The sequence below is a fragment of the Ochotona princeps genome, chromosome 4 (genome assembly GCF_030435755.1).
Source record: "Ochotona princeps isolate mOchPri1 chromosome 4, mOchPri1.hap1, whole genome shotgun sequence".
Taxonomy (NCBI): domain Eukaryota; kingdom Metazoa; phylum Chordata; class Mammalia; order Lagomorpha; family Ochotonidae; genus Ochotona; species Ochotona princeps.
The window spans coordinates 1,041,181-1,056,924 of NC_080835.1; the positions used below are offsets into that span (position 1 = coordinate 1,041,181).

Here is a 15,744-nt window from a genome sequence, read left to right on the forward strand (position 1 = left end):
GGCACTGGTTCAAGTTCCAGGTGCTGCACTTCTGAGCCGGCTCCCTGTTCATGCCCCTGGGAAGGCAGTGGAAGATGACCCAAGTGTAGGGGACCCTGCACCCACGGGCAGACCCCGAGTAAGCCCCTGGCTTCATTCTGACCCAGCCCTGTTTGTGCTCACCACCTGGGGAGTGAACCAGCAGGTGGAAGATCTCCCCTCTCTCTCTGAGTGTGCATGTGTGTGCTTGTGTGTAAAACTCTGCCTTCCAAATGAAGAAATCATTTCAGAAATCAAAAATGCAGACGCAAGGCTGCCCTGGGGCCCCTGGCAGCAGCCACAGCCAGCCAGGATGACTGGGTGCTACACCACACACACACGCTCACACACGGAGACCACACTGGGGAGTCCCCCCACTGTGGGACTCGGGGACCAGCAGGGATCTGTACAGCACACACACACACACGCTCACACAGACACCACACTGGGGAGTCCCCCCACTGTGGGACTCGGGGACCAGCAGGGATCTGTACAGCACACACACACACACACACACGCTCACACAGACACCACACTGGGGAGTCCCCCCACTGTGGGACTCGGAGACCAGCAGGGATCTGTACAGCACACACACACACACACGCTCACACAGACACCACACTGGGGAGTCCCCCCACTGTGGGACTCGGGGACCAGCAGGGATCTGTACAGCACACACACACGGGCCTCGGTGGCAGCCCACTCAGTCCCTGACCCGGCCCGGTGGCACACACTGCCAGCCCACACACTGTGCCCAATCCCGCCCGAGCAGGACAACCTCATTCTGCACGTTTTATGATGTAAAATCCTGTATTGCCTAAGCACTGCTATGTGGGTGCACACACAAGTACCTGACGCCCATGTGGGGCTCTGTCCCCACTGGCTGCACACCGTGACAGCTTCTCCATGTGCAAATGAGGGCCCCGTAAGTACATCCACACGGCCCCTTGAACCCCGCCCTCTCCCCCAACCTCCATCGTGGTGTAGCATGATCCCTGGGCCATGAGCTGCCCATCCCTGACCCCCTCCCATATGGATGCAGGCAGGGGCCCGGATGGGCACAGCCACTCCCTACACTGAGAGCAGTGTCTCCTGTTATGGGTGCTCCACTGGCTTCCTCCACCCAACCATTACCCACTCTGCCACCTTCTGGGAGGGGTGACAGGTCCCGCCAGCCCATCAGCTCATCAGTGGGTAGGAAGTGTCATGTGAGGCCCTGGGAGCCCGCCCGTCCAGCCTCTCCTCCCCACGGGGCTCAGGGCAGTGTCCTGGGGCCAGCACTCAGGGACCTGGCCCTTGCCCTCAGCTGAGCCCAGGAGCCTCTCCCGCCAGCGCCAGCCTTGGGCCTGGTTTATCCATGCTCTCTCGGCTCCAGGCCCTGAATCTGCCACTTATCTGCAGATGGAACCTTCTAGATTTCTGGACACAAAGCAGGTCAACCCATGGGACGGGGCTGCCCAGAGAGACATTTGCCTCCAGCGCCAGGACACACCCCCATGAAGCCCCAGGCTGGCTCAGCTCCAGTCTCTGCTCATACCCACCCATGTACCAGGAAGCTGACGGAGTGCCCCCACCCTGGCCAGGTCCCCACCTGCAGCCACGCCCCTTACTCCACAGCCAGGCCACATCCTCCTCTCCTCAGAGAGCAGCTCTGTGGGCTGCAAGCTAGGGGCCCGCACAATCTGGCACCCACGCATTCCTGTGCACACACCCACAGCCAGGCTATACCAGGCAGGCGAGGTGAGACAAATGTCATTCACTTGTCTGCGGCCTCTGGACAGGAAGGCCAAGGGCACCTGAAGGCACAGGCTCCAGGACCCCTGAGCAGGGCCGAGCACAGCTGGGCGGGGCTGTGGACAGCCGACCTCCTCCCACCAGGCCTGGCTGGGTCACAGGGATGTGGAAACCGTTCGCTCAAGACTGACGGTGCCATGGAGGCAGGCCGGGGGAGCAGCCGCGGGTGATGGTGCCACCCACAGTGCCTCACATGAGCCCTGCCCACCCTTGGAGAAACCAGAGAATCTCTTGGGGACCACAGGCGACCACGAGTCTGTTAGCTGGACAGACTTTGTAACCCTCAACACGCCTGCTCCAGACAGGCCCCAAGGAGCCCAGGGTGGCGGGCACCAGACCAAGCTCAGGCCACACGGTGCCCTCTGCTAGACAGAAAACTCCTGACCATACAGACACGTGCTTCTCCAGGGACAGCAGCCAAGCCCAGGACTTACTTGGGCAGCTGCCTGGGAAGTGCCCACCAGTGGGCACCGCAAGATGGGCTCAAAGGAGCCCTTGTGCACCCGCCCCGTTCTGAGACTGGGGAGCAGGGTCAGCTGTTTGCTCTGTGCTGCAGGCAGCCTGAGCACCCCGGGCCCAGAAACCCCAGCGAGAAGGGAACAGGCCTGTGCCGATGCACTCGGCAGCCCTGCCTGGCATGGGGCACAGAGCGAGCCACCTGCAGGCAGACTGGGCGAAGCAATGGGCTGGCAGGGACTGCAGGCTGAAGAGCCGATGAGGGCAGCGACCCCTGCTCAGGGCCAAGGGCACCCATGGGCACCCGGCTGCAGAGCTGACAATACACAGGAGACCCGCAGGGCCGCCATCCCTCCCCATCCGGGCACTGGTTTGTGTCCAGCTGCTCCGCTTCTGACCCAGCTTCCTGCCTGAGGCCTGGGGACCGATGTGACAGACCCCGAAGAAGCTCTGGCCTCCGTGGTCACCTGGGCAGTGAACCAGCGGATAGAAGACTTGTTCTCTGTCTCTCCGACTCCGTGACTCAGGCTGCCCACAGCCCAGCTACCCACCATGTGTCCAGAAGGGCCCCTGAACAATGCCTAGTCCATGCTCACCACTGGGATCCGGGCTGACCCTTGAGGGGCACAGCCAGCAGGGGCCGGGCCACCTCCCCTGCAAGCTGCCCAGTCATGCAGGTGCCTGGCACACTTCTTAGAAGGCACCCTCAAGGAGCATGTAGGCAGGCCATCCAGAACATTCCGGGAGTGCAGTCCAGCCAAGGGGCATGGCAGGCAGCACCTCAGGGCCTCTGTTGATGCAGCCCAAGTCCCAGAAGCCCCTTGAACTCCAACCACCCACAGTGCCAGCCACAGGGTGCCCCGTGGGGAGGGCTGAGGCTGTAGGCCACGGGGCACAGCTGCCCGGTGTGAATTCAGGCACACCCCAACCCTCTGCCCACATGATACACAGCAGAGTCACACATAGGCATGGCCTCTGTCACCTGTCCTGGGGGCCCCGGACACACTCCTGTCATGCCCTCGGTGGGACTGCTGGCTTCTAGAAGGTAAGGCAGGCCCCCTGGGTGTGGACAGCTGAGACCCAAACAACGCCTCTAACTCCAGGTGACTCCGGTGACCGAGTGCAGACTCCCACCCTCCTACCTGCCACGAGCCCTGTGTCCAGGGAGTATCACTGAGGCCTATGGGAAGTCCTGCTCCCACCGCCAGCCGCCAGTCCTGCAGCCTGGGTGAGGCCAGAGCTCCAGGGAAGCCCCCAGCCCCAGGACAAGCCAAGAGGAGCAGGAAGCTGACTGGTTCTCCACCCCACTTTTCACTTCTGAGAGCCCATACAGCTCTCTGGCCAACTGCCAGGGGATGTGCCCCTGGGGGACCCATGGCGGGGGGTCCCTTGGGAGGCTGTGTCCCCGTCTGGGTCTCAGTGACCCCTCAGGAGAGTGGAGCCACAGGGCCACAGCTTGCCTGCACCTCCTCATCATCCAATCACAGGCCTTCTGTAGCTGGGCAAGGCCCAGCCACACAGGAGGGGGCCCCAGGCCGGTCCTGTCCCAGGAACACACTGGGGAGTGGGCCCCAGGCTGCAGGGCCAGGAGGGTCAGGTTACAAAGCCCAGCAGGTGCCCAGAACCACCTGTGCCGATGACCCAGCAGGCCAAGGGGAGTGGCCAACACTGCCCGGGCTGGTGGGGGTGGGGCTCTGCTTCAGGGGGCACCCTAGAAGCCACACAGAGCCTAACACCACCCACTCCTCCACCGGGGCACCCACCTGTCTGCCCCCTCCCCAAGTCCAGCCCCTGTGTGCTGCCTGGAGCTGGCCAGCTGCTACCTCTTAGGCCCAGGCCTGGCCAGCTGGGCGCACAGCAATGCTAGTCCCACGTGGTGGCTGGGTCCTACATCGGTACAGATGGTACCTGGAGCCACAGGGCCCACCGCAGCCCCTCTGGCAGCTCCTAGATCCTCAGTCAACACTCGGGGACCCAAAGCCTCACGTGGCTCCTTGGCAGCTATTCCCACTGAAACCCCAGAGGACCAACCAGCCACAGTAAAAAGGCCCAACTCTCACCCCGGTGGCCACTCTCAGGGACCTGGCGAGCAGCTTCTGGGCCGTCTCCCACGGGACCACCAGCCACTCAGTCCCACGCACATCTGTTTTCCCTCGTGCTGACCACATCAGCCGGGTCCCCTCCCCTCTCATCACCAGCCACATCTATTACCCACGGTACTCTCTGTGGAGACGCCCCCTGAGGAGGCCCTGCCCTCTGACCCCTCTGCCCAGCGGTGCCAGGGAAGGCGGCGCAGGCGGACACAGAGAGGCAGGCTCCTGCCTGGAGTACACACCGGCTCATGTCCCTCTGGGGCCAAGGCCCCATGCTGTCTCCCCACCACAACCCACAGCACCCCATGCTCACAGCCATTGGCCCCCACCCCAGAAGTGGTTGGAAAGTTGAGGACACTCATGGGACACTGTGACTTTGGCCAGAAGAGGCCTTGATAAGAGCCAGGGGGCGGGGCCTGCCCTGGGACCCAGGCCAGCCCCTGATGCAGAGCCCCTGGCCCCGCCCCTGTGCCAAGGACAGCCAGAACATTCCAGTGCTTGCCCAGGAGGGCCCAGCCTCCATGGGACATGCCAGGGACCTTGGGCTGCCACAGCCAGGAGTGGAAGGAAGAGGCGACAGACCCTCTCTGGGCAGCTACAGGTCTCCCTGCTGGGGGTCTTGGCCTCCACATCCCAACAACGCCCGGAGGGAACAAGGAAGCCAGCAGGCCACCCAGCTCTCAGACAGGCACAGGCCTTGAGCCACCCCCTTCCCACTGCAGGGACGCACGTGGAAGGTGACCCCTCCACCTAAGACCCTTGACCACAGAGCACGCAGTGCAGCTCGGCCTGCAAGTGAGAGTTGACTGTTGGTGCCCCCATCGCCCCCCACACCCACTCCTCACGGCCAGCGGCTGATCCCAGGCCCTGAGAGGGCACCATTGTTGTCCACAGCCCCCTGCCCCTGCTGGGTTCCCACCAGGCAGCCCCCACCCCACCAGGCTGTCAGTACCACAGGAAGGACCCAGGACACACGGAGGCCAGCATTGGGCTTCAGGGGACAGCCACAGGTGTAAAGCCAGAGGCCCTGCTGGGAGCCCACAGGCCAGCGCCCACAGCCAGGAAGAAGCCAGAGGGCGCCCCAAACACCAATCCCCGACCTCAGCACAACCACCCAGCTGGAGTGCAGCCCAGACGCCTACGCGGCCACTGCAGATGGCCAGCCCCGGAACCAGCGCCCAGGGACCCAGGACTCGCTGTTTAGTGACTTGGAACCCAAGCCACAGCAGGCACCACAGCAGGCCCGCCCCGGCCCTGGCTCACCACAGCATGTGCCACAGAGGTGTCTGGCAGCCCGCAGAAGGCTACTTGCAATTGCCAGGAAGCCACAAGGACCCAGGTCCCTTCCCTGTTATGTGACCCAGGAAGGGGCCGACGGCTGGTACAGCATCAGTTCACCCACCTGGCCCAGGTAAGCTGGCAAAGGTCCTCAGAGGACACCCCTCTGATGGTGGCCCTGCACCGTCCAGCCACAGCCTGTCGACCTCATGAAACACAGGTGCAGCGGGGTCTTTGCAGCCCTAAGGATGGGAGCTGGTCACACCAACACGCAGCCTCCCTTGGAACCCAGGCCACAGCTGGCCGGACACAGCGGGAGGGGCGGGGACGCTTCTGCCGGGTGCAGCCTTGTCACAGCCCCAACTGGGGCATCACAGGGTGGTCTTAGAACAAACCACAGCAGTGGCCACGTCCACTCAGGACCCACAGCTGCATGTGCCCCAGAAGAGAAGCAGCTTGGGGCCCTGCTCCCAGCTCTACCTCTTGGGGAACCTCAGTGTAGGGCCCTGGCAAGGTGGGGCTCAGCCGTGCCATGGGAGCGGGACCTTCCTAGGGTTCTCAGAGCCCCAGCCAGGTCTGTCCTTCCTGCTGCTTCGCCCGCTCTGTGGCCACATGCACACCTGAACACCAACCAGGCCCTGCGCCGGCCAACCCCGACATGCCCGGCAGTGCCTGAGCCCATCTGGCCCTCGGCACAGATCAGACCCATTCTTGTGGACAGATTCATTGATTTTTATCCAAAGACAGAGTCACAGAGAGAAAAGACAGATCTTCTATCCCCAGATGACTGCAACAGTCGATGGTCTGAAGCCAGGAGCCTCTTCCAGATCTCCCACCCGGGCAACAGGTCCCAAGGACTTGCTCTAGGGTCCTCCACTGCTATTCCAGGCCACGGGCAGGGAGCTGGCTCGGAAGTAGAGAAGCCGGGCTCAGGTCAGGGCCTGTGGGGTGCAGCGCTGCAGGCGGTGGCTGACACCATGATGCCGGCTGCGCTCAGTAGACTTCTCACAAGTGACCAGAGACGAGAGGGCACAGGGTACCAGGCCCACGGCCCCCAAGGGCAACCGTAAGGGCCCCGGGTAGGGCTGCTGAGATGAGAAGAGCCCGAGGAGGGCTGGACAGGTGTGGGACTCACATAGGGCTCCCTGGCACACAAAGCAGAGCCCTCAGTCATCACGGAGGGCCTGGCCGGGCAGCGAGCGCTGACCCTGGGGTCAGCTGGTCCAGCCCCATGCCCTCCAACCTGGGGGAGGATGCTCGGGCGGCAGCCACTATCATTGCCATCTATATGGGGCCCAGCCCCCTCCCAGGGCACCCAGTCCTTCACCCGGATTCTTCTGGAAGCACTACCCCATCCACTGAGCCAAACCTCAGTTCCCTGGTGGGGGCGCAGGTGGACACGGGCGCCACGGGATGGAGAAGTGAGGAGGGGCCAGGCCCACCCTGCTGATCACGGGGCCCCCAGGCCTCCCATCCCTGCAGCCCCTGCTCCCCACTGTGAGAGGTTCCGGAACACCATAGGAAGACCTCGCCTCCAGCCTGTTCGGGGACACGGCAGCAGGGCAAGCAGGGCTCTGAAGGCTAGACGCCAGAATCTTCCATCCACGGGCCATCTCCAGCTGGCCGCAGTGGTCAGGGCTGAGTTGGGACTGTAACTGGCACCCTGATGGAATGCCAGGATCACAGGTCGAGGTTTAACCCGTGACACCACACATGTGGGCCCCTCTGAGCACTCCTATCAGCTCAACGATCGGTCAGTTGGTCACTCCAACTGACAGCCCAGCACGAGGGGGGCCTGTGGTCACCCAGCAAGTGCCAGACCACAGTGAGACATTCACTCTGCAGACGGCAGGGGACCCTGACTCTCAAGCACAGGGGGAGGGGGTCCCTCTTGGAAAGCACCTTCTGGAGGAATCCCGGAAGGCAGTTCCAGGTTACCTGGGATGTATGGTGGTTAAAAAGAGGCCTGATGCCCAGAGCCCCCTGCCCAGCCCCAGCACCCAGGGTAGGGGCGGGGGCTGCCCTGTTGAATTCCTCGCCACAGTCAGAGTGGTGCTAGACAGACATCCACTGTGCCCCCAGCTGCCCAGATGCCAGGGGAGGGGGGAGGCAGTGAGGACACGCGCTACGACAGGGCAGGGCTGGCTGTAACAGAGAAGCCGGGGGCACAGGGGACAGGAAGCCCCCGTGGACCCCTAGCTGTTCCCGGAGCCTGGCCAGCGGAGGAGCCCACGACAGGAAGAGCCGTCCTCTGCGGCCGGAGCCGGGGTTCCCCCAGGCAGGGACAGGATGTCCAGGCTGGGGGGGGTACCCCAGCTCTCACCATACACGCTGGTCCCAGCTCTTCAAGGTCAGGCTCTGCCGGAAACCACACTCTCCACCCCACCCCCCATTTCACCCACCAAGGACAGGGCAGGGCTGAGCCTGGGTTGCCCCAGGCTGGGTCCAGCTAGGGGATTGGCTGAGGAGGCCCCTCAGGGCCACATCCAGCCCCTTCACAGGCTACACCCCCAGGTGTCCATACCACGCCCCCCAGTGCCGAGGCCACAGCCTCCTTCCCACGCTCCCTCTGGTGGGGGAAGCCGGCGGCCCCCCCAGAGGCTGCGCTGGCCAGCGGGCCACGGGCTCCACAGGGACTGGCCCCCGGTGGCGGCACTGAGCCAACTTCCGAGGGCTGAACAATCAGTCAGGAAGAAAGCGCTGCCCGAACGCGGACTTCCTCTGCGGTGGCCTCAGAGGCGGCAGTGGGGTCCGGACAGGCAGCAGGGATCAGCCCGCCCCAAGGCAGCTCACGGCGGCGCTCACAAGCCTGGAGCTGGCCAGAGGGTCCCACGTTGGTGCTAGACCGGGGTCCTCCGGGGTCGCGATGCCCGACTCCACACAGCCATGGCCAGGGCTCGGGCGCCCGCTGACACCTCAGAGGAGGTGGGGAGGGGGACGCGGGGAGGACGCTTGGACACTGCAGGCTTGTCCTTCTGGCAGTGGAAGACACTGCCCCTGTGGGCAAGGACGGTGGCAGCGCTGGCACGGTGGCCTGAGAATGTGCTCGAGCCAGTCCTGGCTGGCACCTGCTGCCCCTAGGGGACCCAGGACGCTCTCAAGCCAGAGCTCCCTGCCCGAGCCCAGCTGAGCAAGGGGTGCCTGCAGCCCAGCGGCTGGCTGGACACCAAGAAGCCACCAGCCAGGCAGCCAGGAGGCAGGACCAGCGGGCCCAGGAGGGGAGCAGGAGGGGGAGCACAGCCTGGCTCTAATTGGTGGGAACTTCCTGGGCCTTGTCCTTGAGAACCCAACGCCCTGCCCAGCTCAGCCACACCAGCGGCTCTGGGAGGGGAGGCACCTGCGCCTGCAACCCTGCAACCGGCTGCGCTGCTTGCCGCCCCCACCCGCAAAGCGGCCCCAGCTGCCGCCGATGCAGGGCTGAGCAACCCCAGCACGCACCAGCCGCGGCTAACGCTGGCCAGTCGGACCTCAAAGGGACCGGCAGCACCTGCTGCCTGGCTCCCCAACCCACACACACACACCTGGCCAGCCCAGAGGGGTACTGGCACCAGCCCTCCAAGGGGCGCCTGAGTCCCTTCCCTGTACCCACACCTGGGCTCCGCCAGCAGCACCTCTTCACAGAGACCCACAGCAGCTCCTTGGGCCCCAGGGAGTGACCGAGGGACAGGTGCCCCATGAACCATCACCCTCGCCCCCCAGCCCCCACACCTCGCAGCAGTTGGAGCCGCCAGGGTACTCACACGGTGAAGTGGTAGACGAAGCATTTCCAGCCAGTGGGGCGCTCGAGGAAGTTGTAGACGCGGCCCTGGACGTGGGTGCGCGCCAGCAGCGGGCGGCGCACGCTGTAGATGGACATGCGCGGGTCCAGACTGACCGCCGGCCGTGGGCCCAGGTCGGGGGCAGTGGCAGCGACGGGGGGCGCGCCGCCCTCGGCCAGCTCCAGCGTAAAGGGGCACTTCTTGGCCAGGCCCGCGCTACCCCGTCGGGCACCGGACAGGCGGCCCCAGCCCCATCGCTTTCTCTCTGCTCTAGGCGGAGAGGAGACCGCGGCCATGGCGAGGCAGCGCCCGCGGCCGCGCACACCGGGGGGCTGACCGGAGCTCCAGCGAGGGCGGCCGCGCAGGGCACAGTGCCGGCGGCCGCTGCTGCCCGCCCCGCCCGAAGGCGGGGGGCGGTTCCCCCGGGGCGGGACTGCCGTCCCGACTGACGTCCCGCCCCCAGCCGCGCTGTTAGCGCCCCAGCCCACCTGCGAGTGCAGCTCGCGCCACGCGCGCCCACTCCTTGTTGCACCTGCCCTAGTGCTCGGCCCCGCCCACGCAGCCCCCGGCAAGTCGCGCTCACTCTGGCCAGCTTCGCTAGGTGCCCACAGCTCGGAAGAGGGGCCAGTGCCCGCTTCCCCCAAAAGGAAAGCCGCACAACGTGGCTCCGTGCCATTCCTGCCTCCCGGTTTCCGGCAGCACACACCGGGGCCACAAGGTTGCCCAGTGGGATCCCGGACAGTCTCCTGTCCTGTGAGGCAGGGCTGCCTGGGCAGGCCCTAGAGAGGTGACGCTGGGGACGGAGCAAGGCCTGCCCTCCTGGTCCTCCTGCCCTAGGTGGAAGCCCGCCTGACCCAACCGTGGGGGGGGTGACCCCTGGGAAGGTCAGGCCAGGCCCTTGGGTCTCAGGTGGGTGGAGGTGGTCACAGAAACCACACCCCCCTTCTCGGACCCCTTCTCGGGCCAAGAGGTGGTGCTGGACAGGCCTGTGACAGCAAAGATGGCCCCGGGGTCTTGGGGCAGACTGTCTCCCCCATACCAGGAAGGGGGCCCTGCCGGCAGGCATGGCACAGAGCTAGGCCCGGGTGCCCACGGGGGGTGCAGCTGTGAGGCCAAGCACTTTCACTCCATTTTGGGGACAAAAGGGCCACGGCCTTGCAGGACCCAGCAGTCACTTCCTGTGGGGAAGTGTGGGCAGGACCCCCCCGGCCTGCACCCCAGCATCCTGAGTCAGCAGGGAGGAGGATGAAGTCTGGGCTGACTGGAGAGGCAGGGCAGGGGGAAGCCAGCCTGGGGCGATCACAGCCTGGGGCCAACTGGGCAAGGGGGTGTCTGGAAGCTGTCCCTGGCAGAGCCAGAGACCCCTCCGGATCCTGGCGATGCCACTGCCCACTGGTGCGTCACAGGAGGAGGAAGTGAACGGGCAAGTGACACACGCAGTTCCCCGCCAGCGGGGCCAGAAGCCTTTGTCACCGTGGGAACCACCAGGCCCACTCAGGAGAGGACACTTGATGCCATCCTCGCTATCTGATGGGCAGGCGTCCAGAGCCTGACGCCGCCGCTCGGGGCCGTGGGAAGGCCCTTCCTGCTGCGTCAGCCCCACACCTGGGCCGCCAGGCTCCCTGGAGGTGCTGACCCGGACACGAGGAGGCAAAGCTGGCGTCGGCTGGGTGACGGGCACACGTGGGAATGTATGATATGTCCCGTCTGGAGGCCGAGGGGCTCATGGGCACGGCCGTTCTGAAGAGCTATTGCTTATTTGAGAGGCAGAGTGACAGAGAGTCAGAGAGGGCGATCTTCCATCCACTGGTTCACAGCCACGGGGCTGCAGTGGCCAGGCCCGGTCCAGGCCAGAGCTCTTCCACGCGGATGCAGGGGCCAAACACACGGACCCTCCCCTCCTGCCTCCCGGGTAAGCAACAGCTTAACCACTGAGCCACAGCACCTGACTGCTGATCTCCCTGCTTGTAAATATACACATACATGTAAATGTTTGTGTGGTGGGCCTGACACCGCAGCGGAGCACATTACGCCACCCTCAGATGTCAGCATCCCATACAGGCAGCAGCTTCTGTCCATTTCAGATCCAGCTCTCTGCTCATGGCCTGGAGAGCAGTGGAGGATGGCCCAAGTGCTGGGGCCCCTGCATCCACATGGGAGACCCGGATGGGGCTCCGGAGTCCCGGCCCAGTCCCCGCTGTTGGAAGCATTTGGGAAGCGAACTCCCTCCCTGTTGCTCTGCCGTTCAAACACATAGAATAAATCGAGCAGTCATACCGCTCACTGACGCCGGAGCTGGGTCGTCTGGGCTGACCGTCCCCGCCAGGTGCAAGGGAGGGGCAGAGCCTGGTACACCTGAGCTCCGATGGGGCCGTGCCTGCCCAGGAGCCCAGGGGCACCTCCATGTGAAGTAGGGGAATGACTTTGAAGGAACCGGCAGGGCGGGCGGGGAGTCGGCAGATGAAAGAGCCAGCTGTGGGCTGGCCTTGTCGGGCCTCTGCTCAATGCGCCCATTATGCTGCTGACGGACATCTGTTCATAGCCAGACGTTACTGTAGTCCCACCCAGCACCTGGGGAACTTCCCAGCGGGGTTAGGATTGTTCCGGACGGCAGGCATCAACCACGAGTGCCCTCAGGCTGGCTGTGGGAGTTGGTTGGACGGGGGCCTCTGCCAGCTCTCTGGGAGGTTCAAAGAGCAGGGAACTTGGGGAACCAAATACAGGTGGGCTGAGAGGCTGGAGGGAGCCCAGTACAGGGGGAGGTGAAGGGCTGGGCTGGGCAGGTCCTCCCGGGCAGCCCAGGCTGCGGTGCTAGCAGAGCAGGCACACAGCTGAGGCCTCCCTGGTGGGGGCAGCGCCGACCCAGCCCGCGGCCACTCTGGCTGGCGAGGAACACGAGGGCACTGCTGGAAGCAGCAGGTTGGGGCCCAGTCTGGAACTCCGGTGGGGGCGGGGCCAGCGGCTGGCCACTCCTCCAGGCCACGCCCTCTGCAGAGAAGTGGCCGCTCTGCCCCTGGGGCTCCCAGGTGCTCCTGTCCAGGTGCCTCCGCTCCTGTGGTCCATGGACGACGCTCTGCAGCCCTCAGCTGCTCCCTCAGGGGGAGGAGCCACCAGGGACGTCAAAGACATGGGGGAGACAGAGAAACTGAGGCTGGAGAAGAGAGCCTACCCCGCCACCACCAGGTCAGCCTGCACCGACAGCTCAACTCCTGGAATGTCCATCCGTTCAGCTGCAGAGCACAGCCCCGAGCTGCAGGCCAGGCCCTGGCTGGGCTGGGGAAGGTGAGGCGCTCAGATCAGGGCGCTGGGGTCCTCCCTGTGGGGGGGGAGCTCAGCTGGATGAGGTGGGGGCTGTCTGTGCTGGGGAGCTCAGCTTGATGTATGGCCAAGGCAGGCTATGAAAGGACCCCCCGCTAAGGCTCCCCACAGGTCCCTCAGTGACAAGCCTTCCGTCTGAAGTGACCAACAGCAGGGCCAGACCCTGCCCCACACTCACATCTGGGCCTTGTGGCCCCCCTACACGCACATACACATGTGATAGACTGGCAGCTTATTGCCTGGGGGTTCAGTGAGCAGGAAAGGTGAGCTCAGGAGGCCCATTTGGTCAGCCTGGCTCTGTCCTCCCTGGTATGGCTGCGCTCAGTCCCTGAAGTGAGCTGGGAGCAGAGCCGAGATGGGCACACGTGGGCAGGTACTGTGTGCACATGGAGCTAGGAGAGCACCCAAGACTGGGAGGTGGGCAGGTCCAGTGTGTCCTGCAAGCCAGAGGAGGCACCTGGAGGGCTCTGGTCACGTAGGGGGTGAAGTAGCCAGGACACCAGGTTGGCCTGCCTTGGCAATGCCCTCTACCCGTATGTATATGTGAATGGGTGTGATGTGCGGTGTGTGTGGAGCTGTGATGTGTCCACAGAAAACCTGGTGGTCACTCAGAAAAGATGGCAGACGCGGCAAGAGCATCCCCCTGCAGAGCCACCCCCGCCGCACGTCCTCCCTGCCAGCACCTGGGGCCTTGCTGAAGCTGGGGGTTAGCTGAGGTACTGCTCCAGGCGGCACGCTTGCACTGACCCTGGCCCCCTTTTCTGGTCCTCCTGTTGCCTCCCCACTCAGGGCCTTCCGCCTCGCCCAGCCCGAGGCAGTCCCCGCTGACACGCCTGTCATCGCGGACTCTCCCGGCAGTCTGCAGCGCTCGGGGGCTCTGCCCAGCTGTCTGTGCCCCACGAGGGGCGTGGTGTCTGGCCCCTTAGAGAACAGAGGGCAGGTGGCCAGGCAGCGTCGCAGAGCCCTCCCAGGCTGGGAGCGCCCTGAGCGGCTGGCACCGCAGTGCGCTTTGCCACACATGATGGTGTTCTGCACCCTTCTCAGGTTGGTCGAATCTGCCTGGCTCTCTGAATGTCTGCGCCCACGAGGCACTGTGGTTCTCAGCTGTGGTGCACCAGCTCTGAGAGCTGACGCCCACTGCAGTGTCCCCCCTGTGCAAAGACACACACGGACACATGTGCTGACACAGGTCACAGTTCACAGCTGTGCACAACACCACACATAACACCCATGCACACACACACCTGTTCTCACACTTCACACCTGTGCACACCATGAACCTGACTGCACACTCACTGTTTTTCCCCGGGTACCCAGGCCCTGGGGACGCAATAGGCAGGGAGCCTGGGTTTTGGATGCTGGCTGGGCCGTGTGCTGGGTCCTGGCTTCGTGGGAAGCGCAGGTAGAGAGGGGGACTATGTCCCGCCCTGCCCCCCTTTCTTGACTGCCCCCCCCGGTACCTAGGCCAAAGGGCTGGGCACAGGATCCTGGGCTGAGGAGACCCCAGGTGCCGCCTTGGGGAGCGACACTGGCTGTGGTCTGGGCAGGAAGGCTCAGGAAGGACTCCCAGGTGGTGACTCAGGCCCGAGGGGTGTGGCCAGAGTGGGTCCTGGGCGCAGTGGGCATCTGCTGTACCAGGTGAGGGGCGTTCAGGGGTCTGTCTCTACTGCAGGGCTCTGCTGCCCCGGCCCATGGGGTAATCAGGATCGCCCCCAGGCCTGGGCAGTGGCTCTGTCCCCCGGGGCACAGCTGCCAGCCCCAGCCAAGGTTGACACAGGGCATGTCCCCTGGGTAGCTGTCCCCATCAGAGGGGCACATGGAATCCAGACGAGCAGCAGCCGTTCAAGCCAGTGCCACATGGGGCCAGTGCTGGGGCGCAGCAGCCGACGGGCACTGGTTGGAGTCCCGGCTGCTCCACTTCGGATCCACTTCTGCCCCTGCTGGGGACCTGGCAAAGCCCCGGGGGACGGCCATGTGCTTGCCCTTTGCGCCCGTGAGCCCTGACCATTGAGGCCATCAGAAGTGACTACGTGATGAAAAATTCTCAACTCTGACATTCAAATAAATACACCAATAGAAACAATAAACTTGACTTCCAGGTAACTCCCAGGGAGGGACTGGCCCTTGGCCGCCGGTCACATGGCTCAGGCTGGGGAGCGCTCCAGCCAGTCTGCACTGGGGCCCAGCAGCTTGGCGCTTCCTGCAGCAGGCCGGGCAGGCAGCCGGTGACCCCAAAGACAGACACGTGGAGGAGGTGGGCTCTGCTGCAAAGGGGACAGTGTGGTCACCCAGGTCGCCCCTAGAGGCCTGTGGCCAGGAGGAGCCCAGCCGACGACTGGGCTGGGCTTGACCAGGAGGGCAGGAACCCTTCCAGAGCCAGCCTGGGGACCCGCTTTGCAACGCAGCCTCCCACCCTGCGGTCAGTGCCTGTGGTCCTGGGGCGCCCTCTGGTGGCTGCAGGGGCCAGGCCTGGTGGATTGTCCTGCAGGATGTCCACCCAGCTTAGGGCCTGAGGGGGTGCAGGCAGGATAGGACCAGGCATTTCTCTGGTCTGAGAGCAGTCCTGGCCTGACCATGGCCAGCCCACAGCCCCATGGTCCTCCACAGCAGAGCTAGCAGAGCGGAGTACTGGCCCTCCTGTCCCCCGCCGAGGGCCCTGTGAGCCACATGCTCTGTCTGGGGCAGCTCCTTCCCCACTTCCAAGTAGACTCAGGGTAAACTGAGGCAGAGCCCTGTGCAAGCTTGCGTCCAGCGTGATGCCGGTTGGCACAGACCCACTGCCCCCGCCCTGGCCACACTGGGTGTCCCTCCAGGGCCAAGGATACCCCAGGGTGGTCAGGCGGTGCCCTGGGTGTGCTCACAGCTCATTGGCTGCCCAAGTGTGGTGCAGGCGGTGAGGAGGAGGAGCCGGGACGGACCTGTGGGCACGCCCTGGGCAGCCGGCACACCCCAGGCAGCAGGCAGGTGGCTCCATCAACCCCAGGCTGGCAGCCACACACCAGGGTACCAGGTCGAAGGCACTCAGGTAA

At 64.7% G+C, this 15,744-nt stretch overlaps 2 protein-coding genes across 5 annotated transcripts in view; both read right to left on the reverse strand.

Annotated features, from left to right (window-relative positions):
• KCNQ1 (potassium voltage-gated channel subfamily Q member 1) overlaps positions 1–9,793 on the reverse strand; it is a 190,694-nt gene extending 180,901 nt beyond the window's left edge. For 2 of the 4 annotated variants that reach the window (XM_058662660.1, XM_004599258.2), the window contains exon 1: positions 9,380–9,792. In XM_058662660.1, the coding sequence (XP_058518643.1) occupies positions 9,380–9,693 (314 nt within the window). In that variant the 5' untranslated portion in view covers positions 9,694–9,792. Of the gene's footprint in view, positions 1–9,379 lie in introns of all 4 variants that reach the window. The other 2 variants (XM_058662661.1, XM_058662659.1) reach the window with 2 other exon arrangements.
• MRPL23 (mitochondrial ribosomal protein L23) overlaps positions 1–15,744 on the reverse strand; it is a 262,071-nt gene that overhangs the window by 40,835 nt on the left and 205,492 nt on the right. The gene's annotated exons all lie outside the window — the stretch shown is intronic.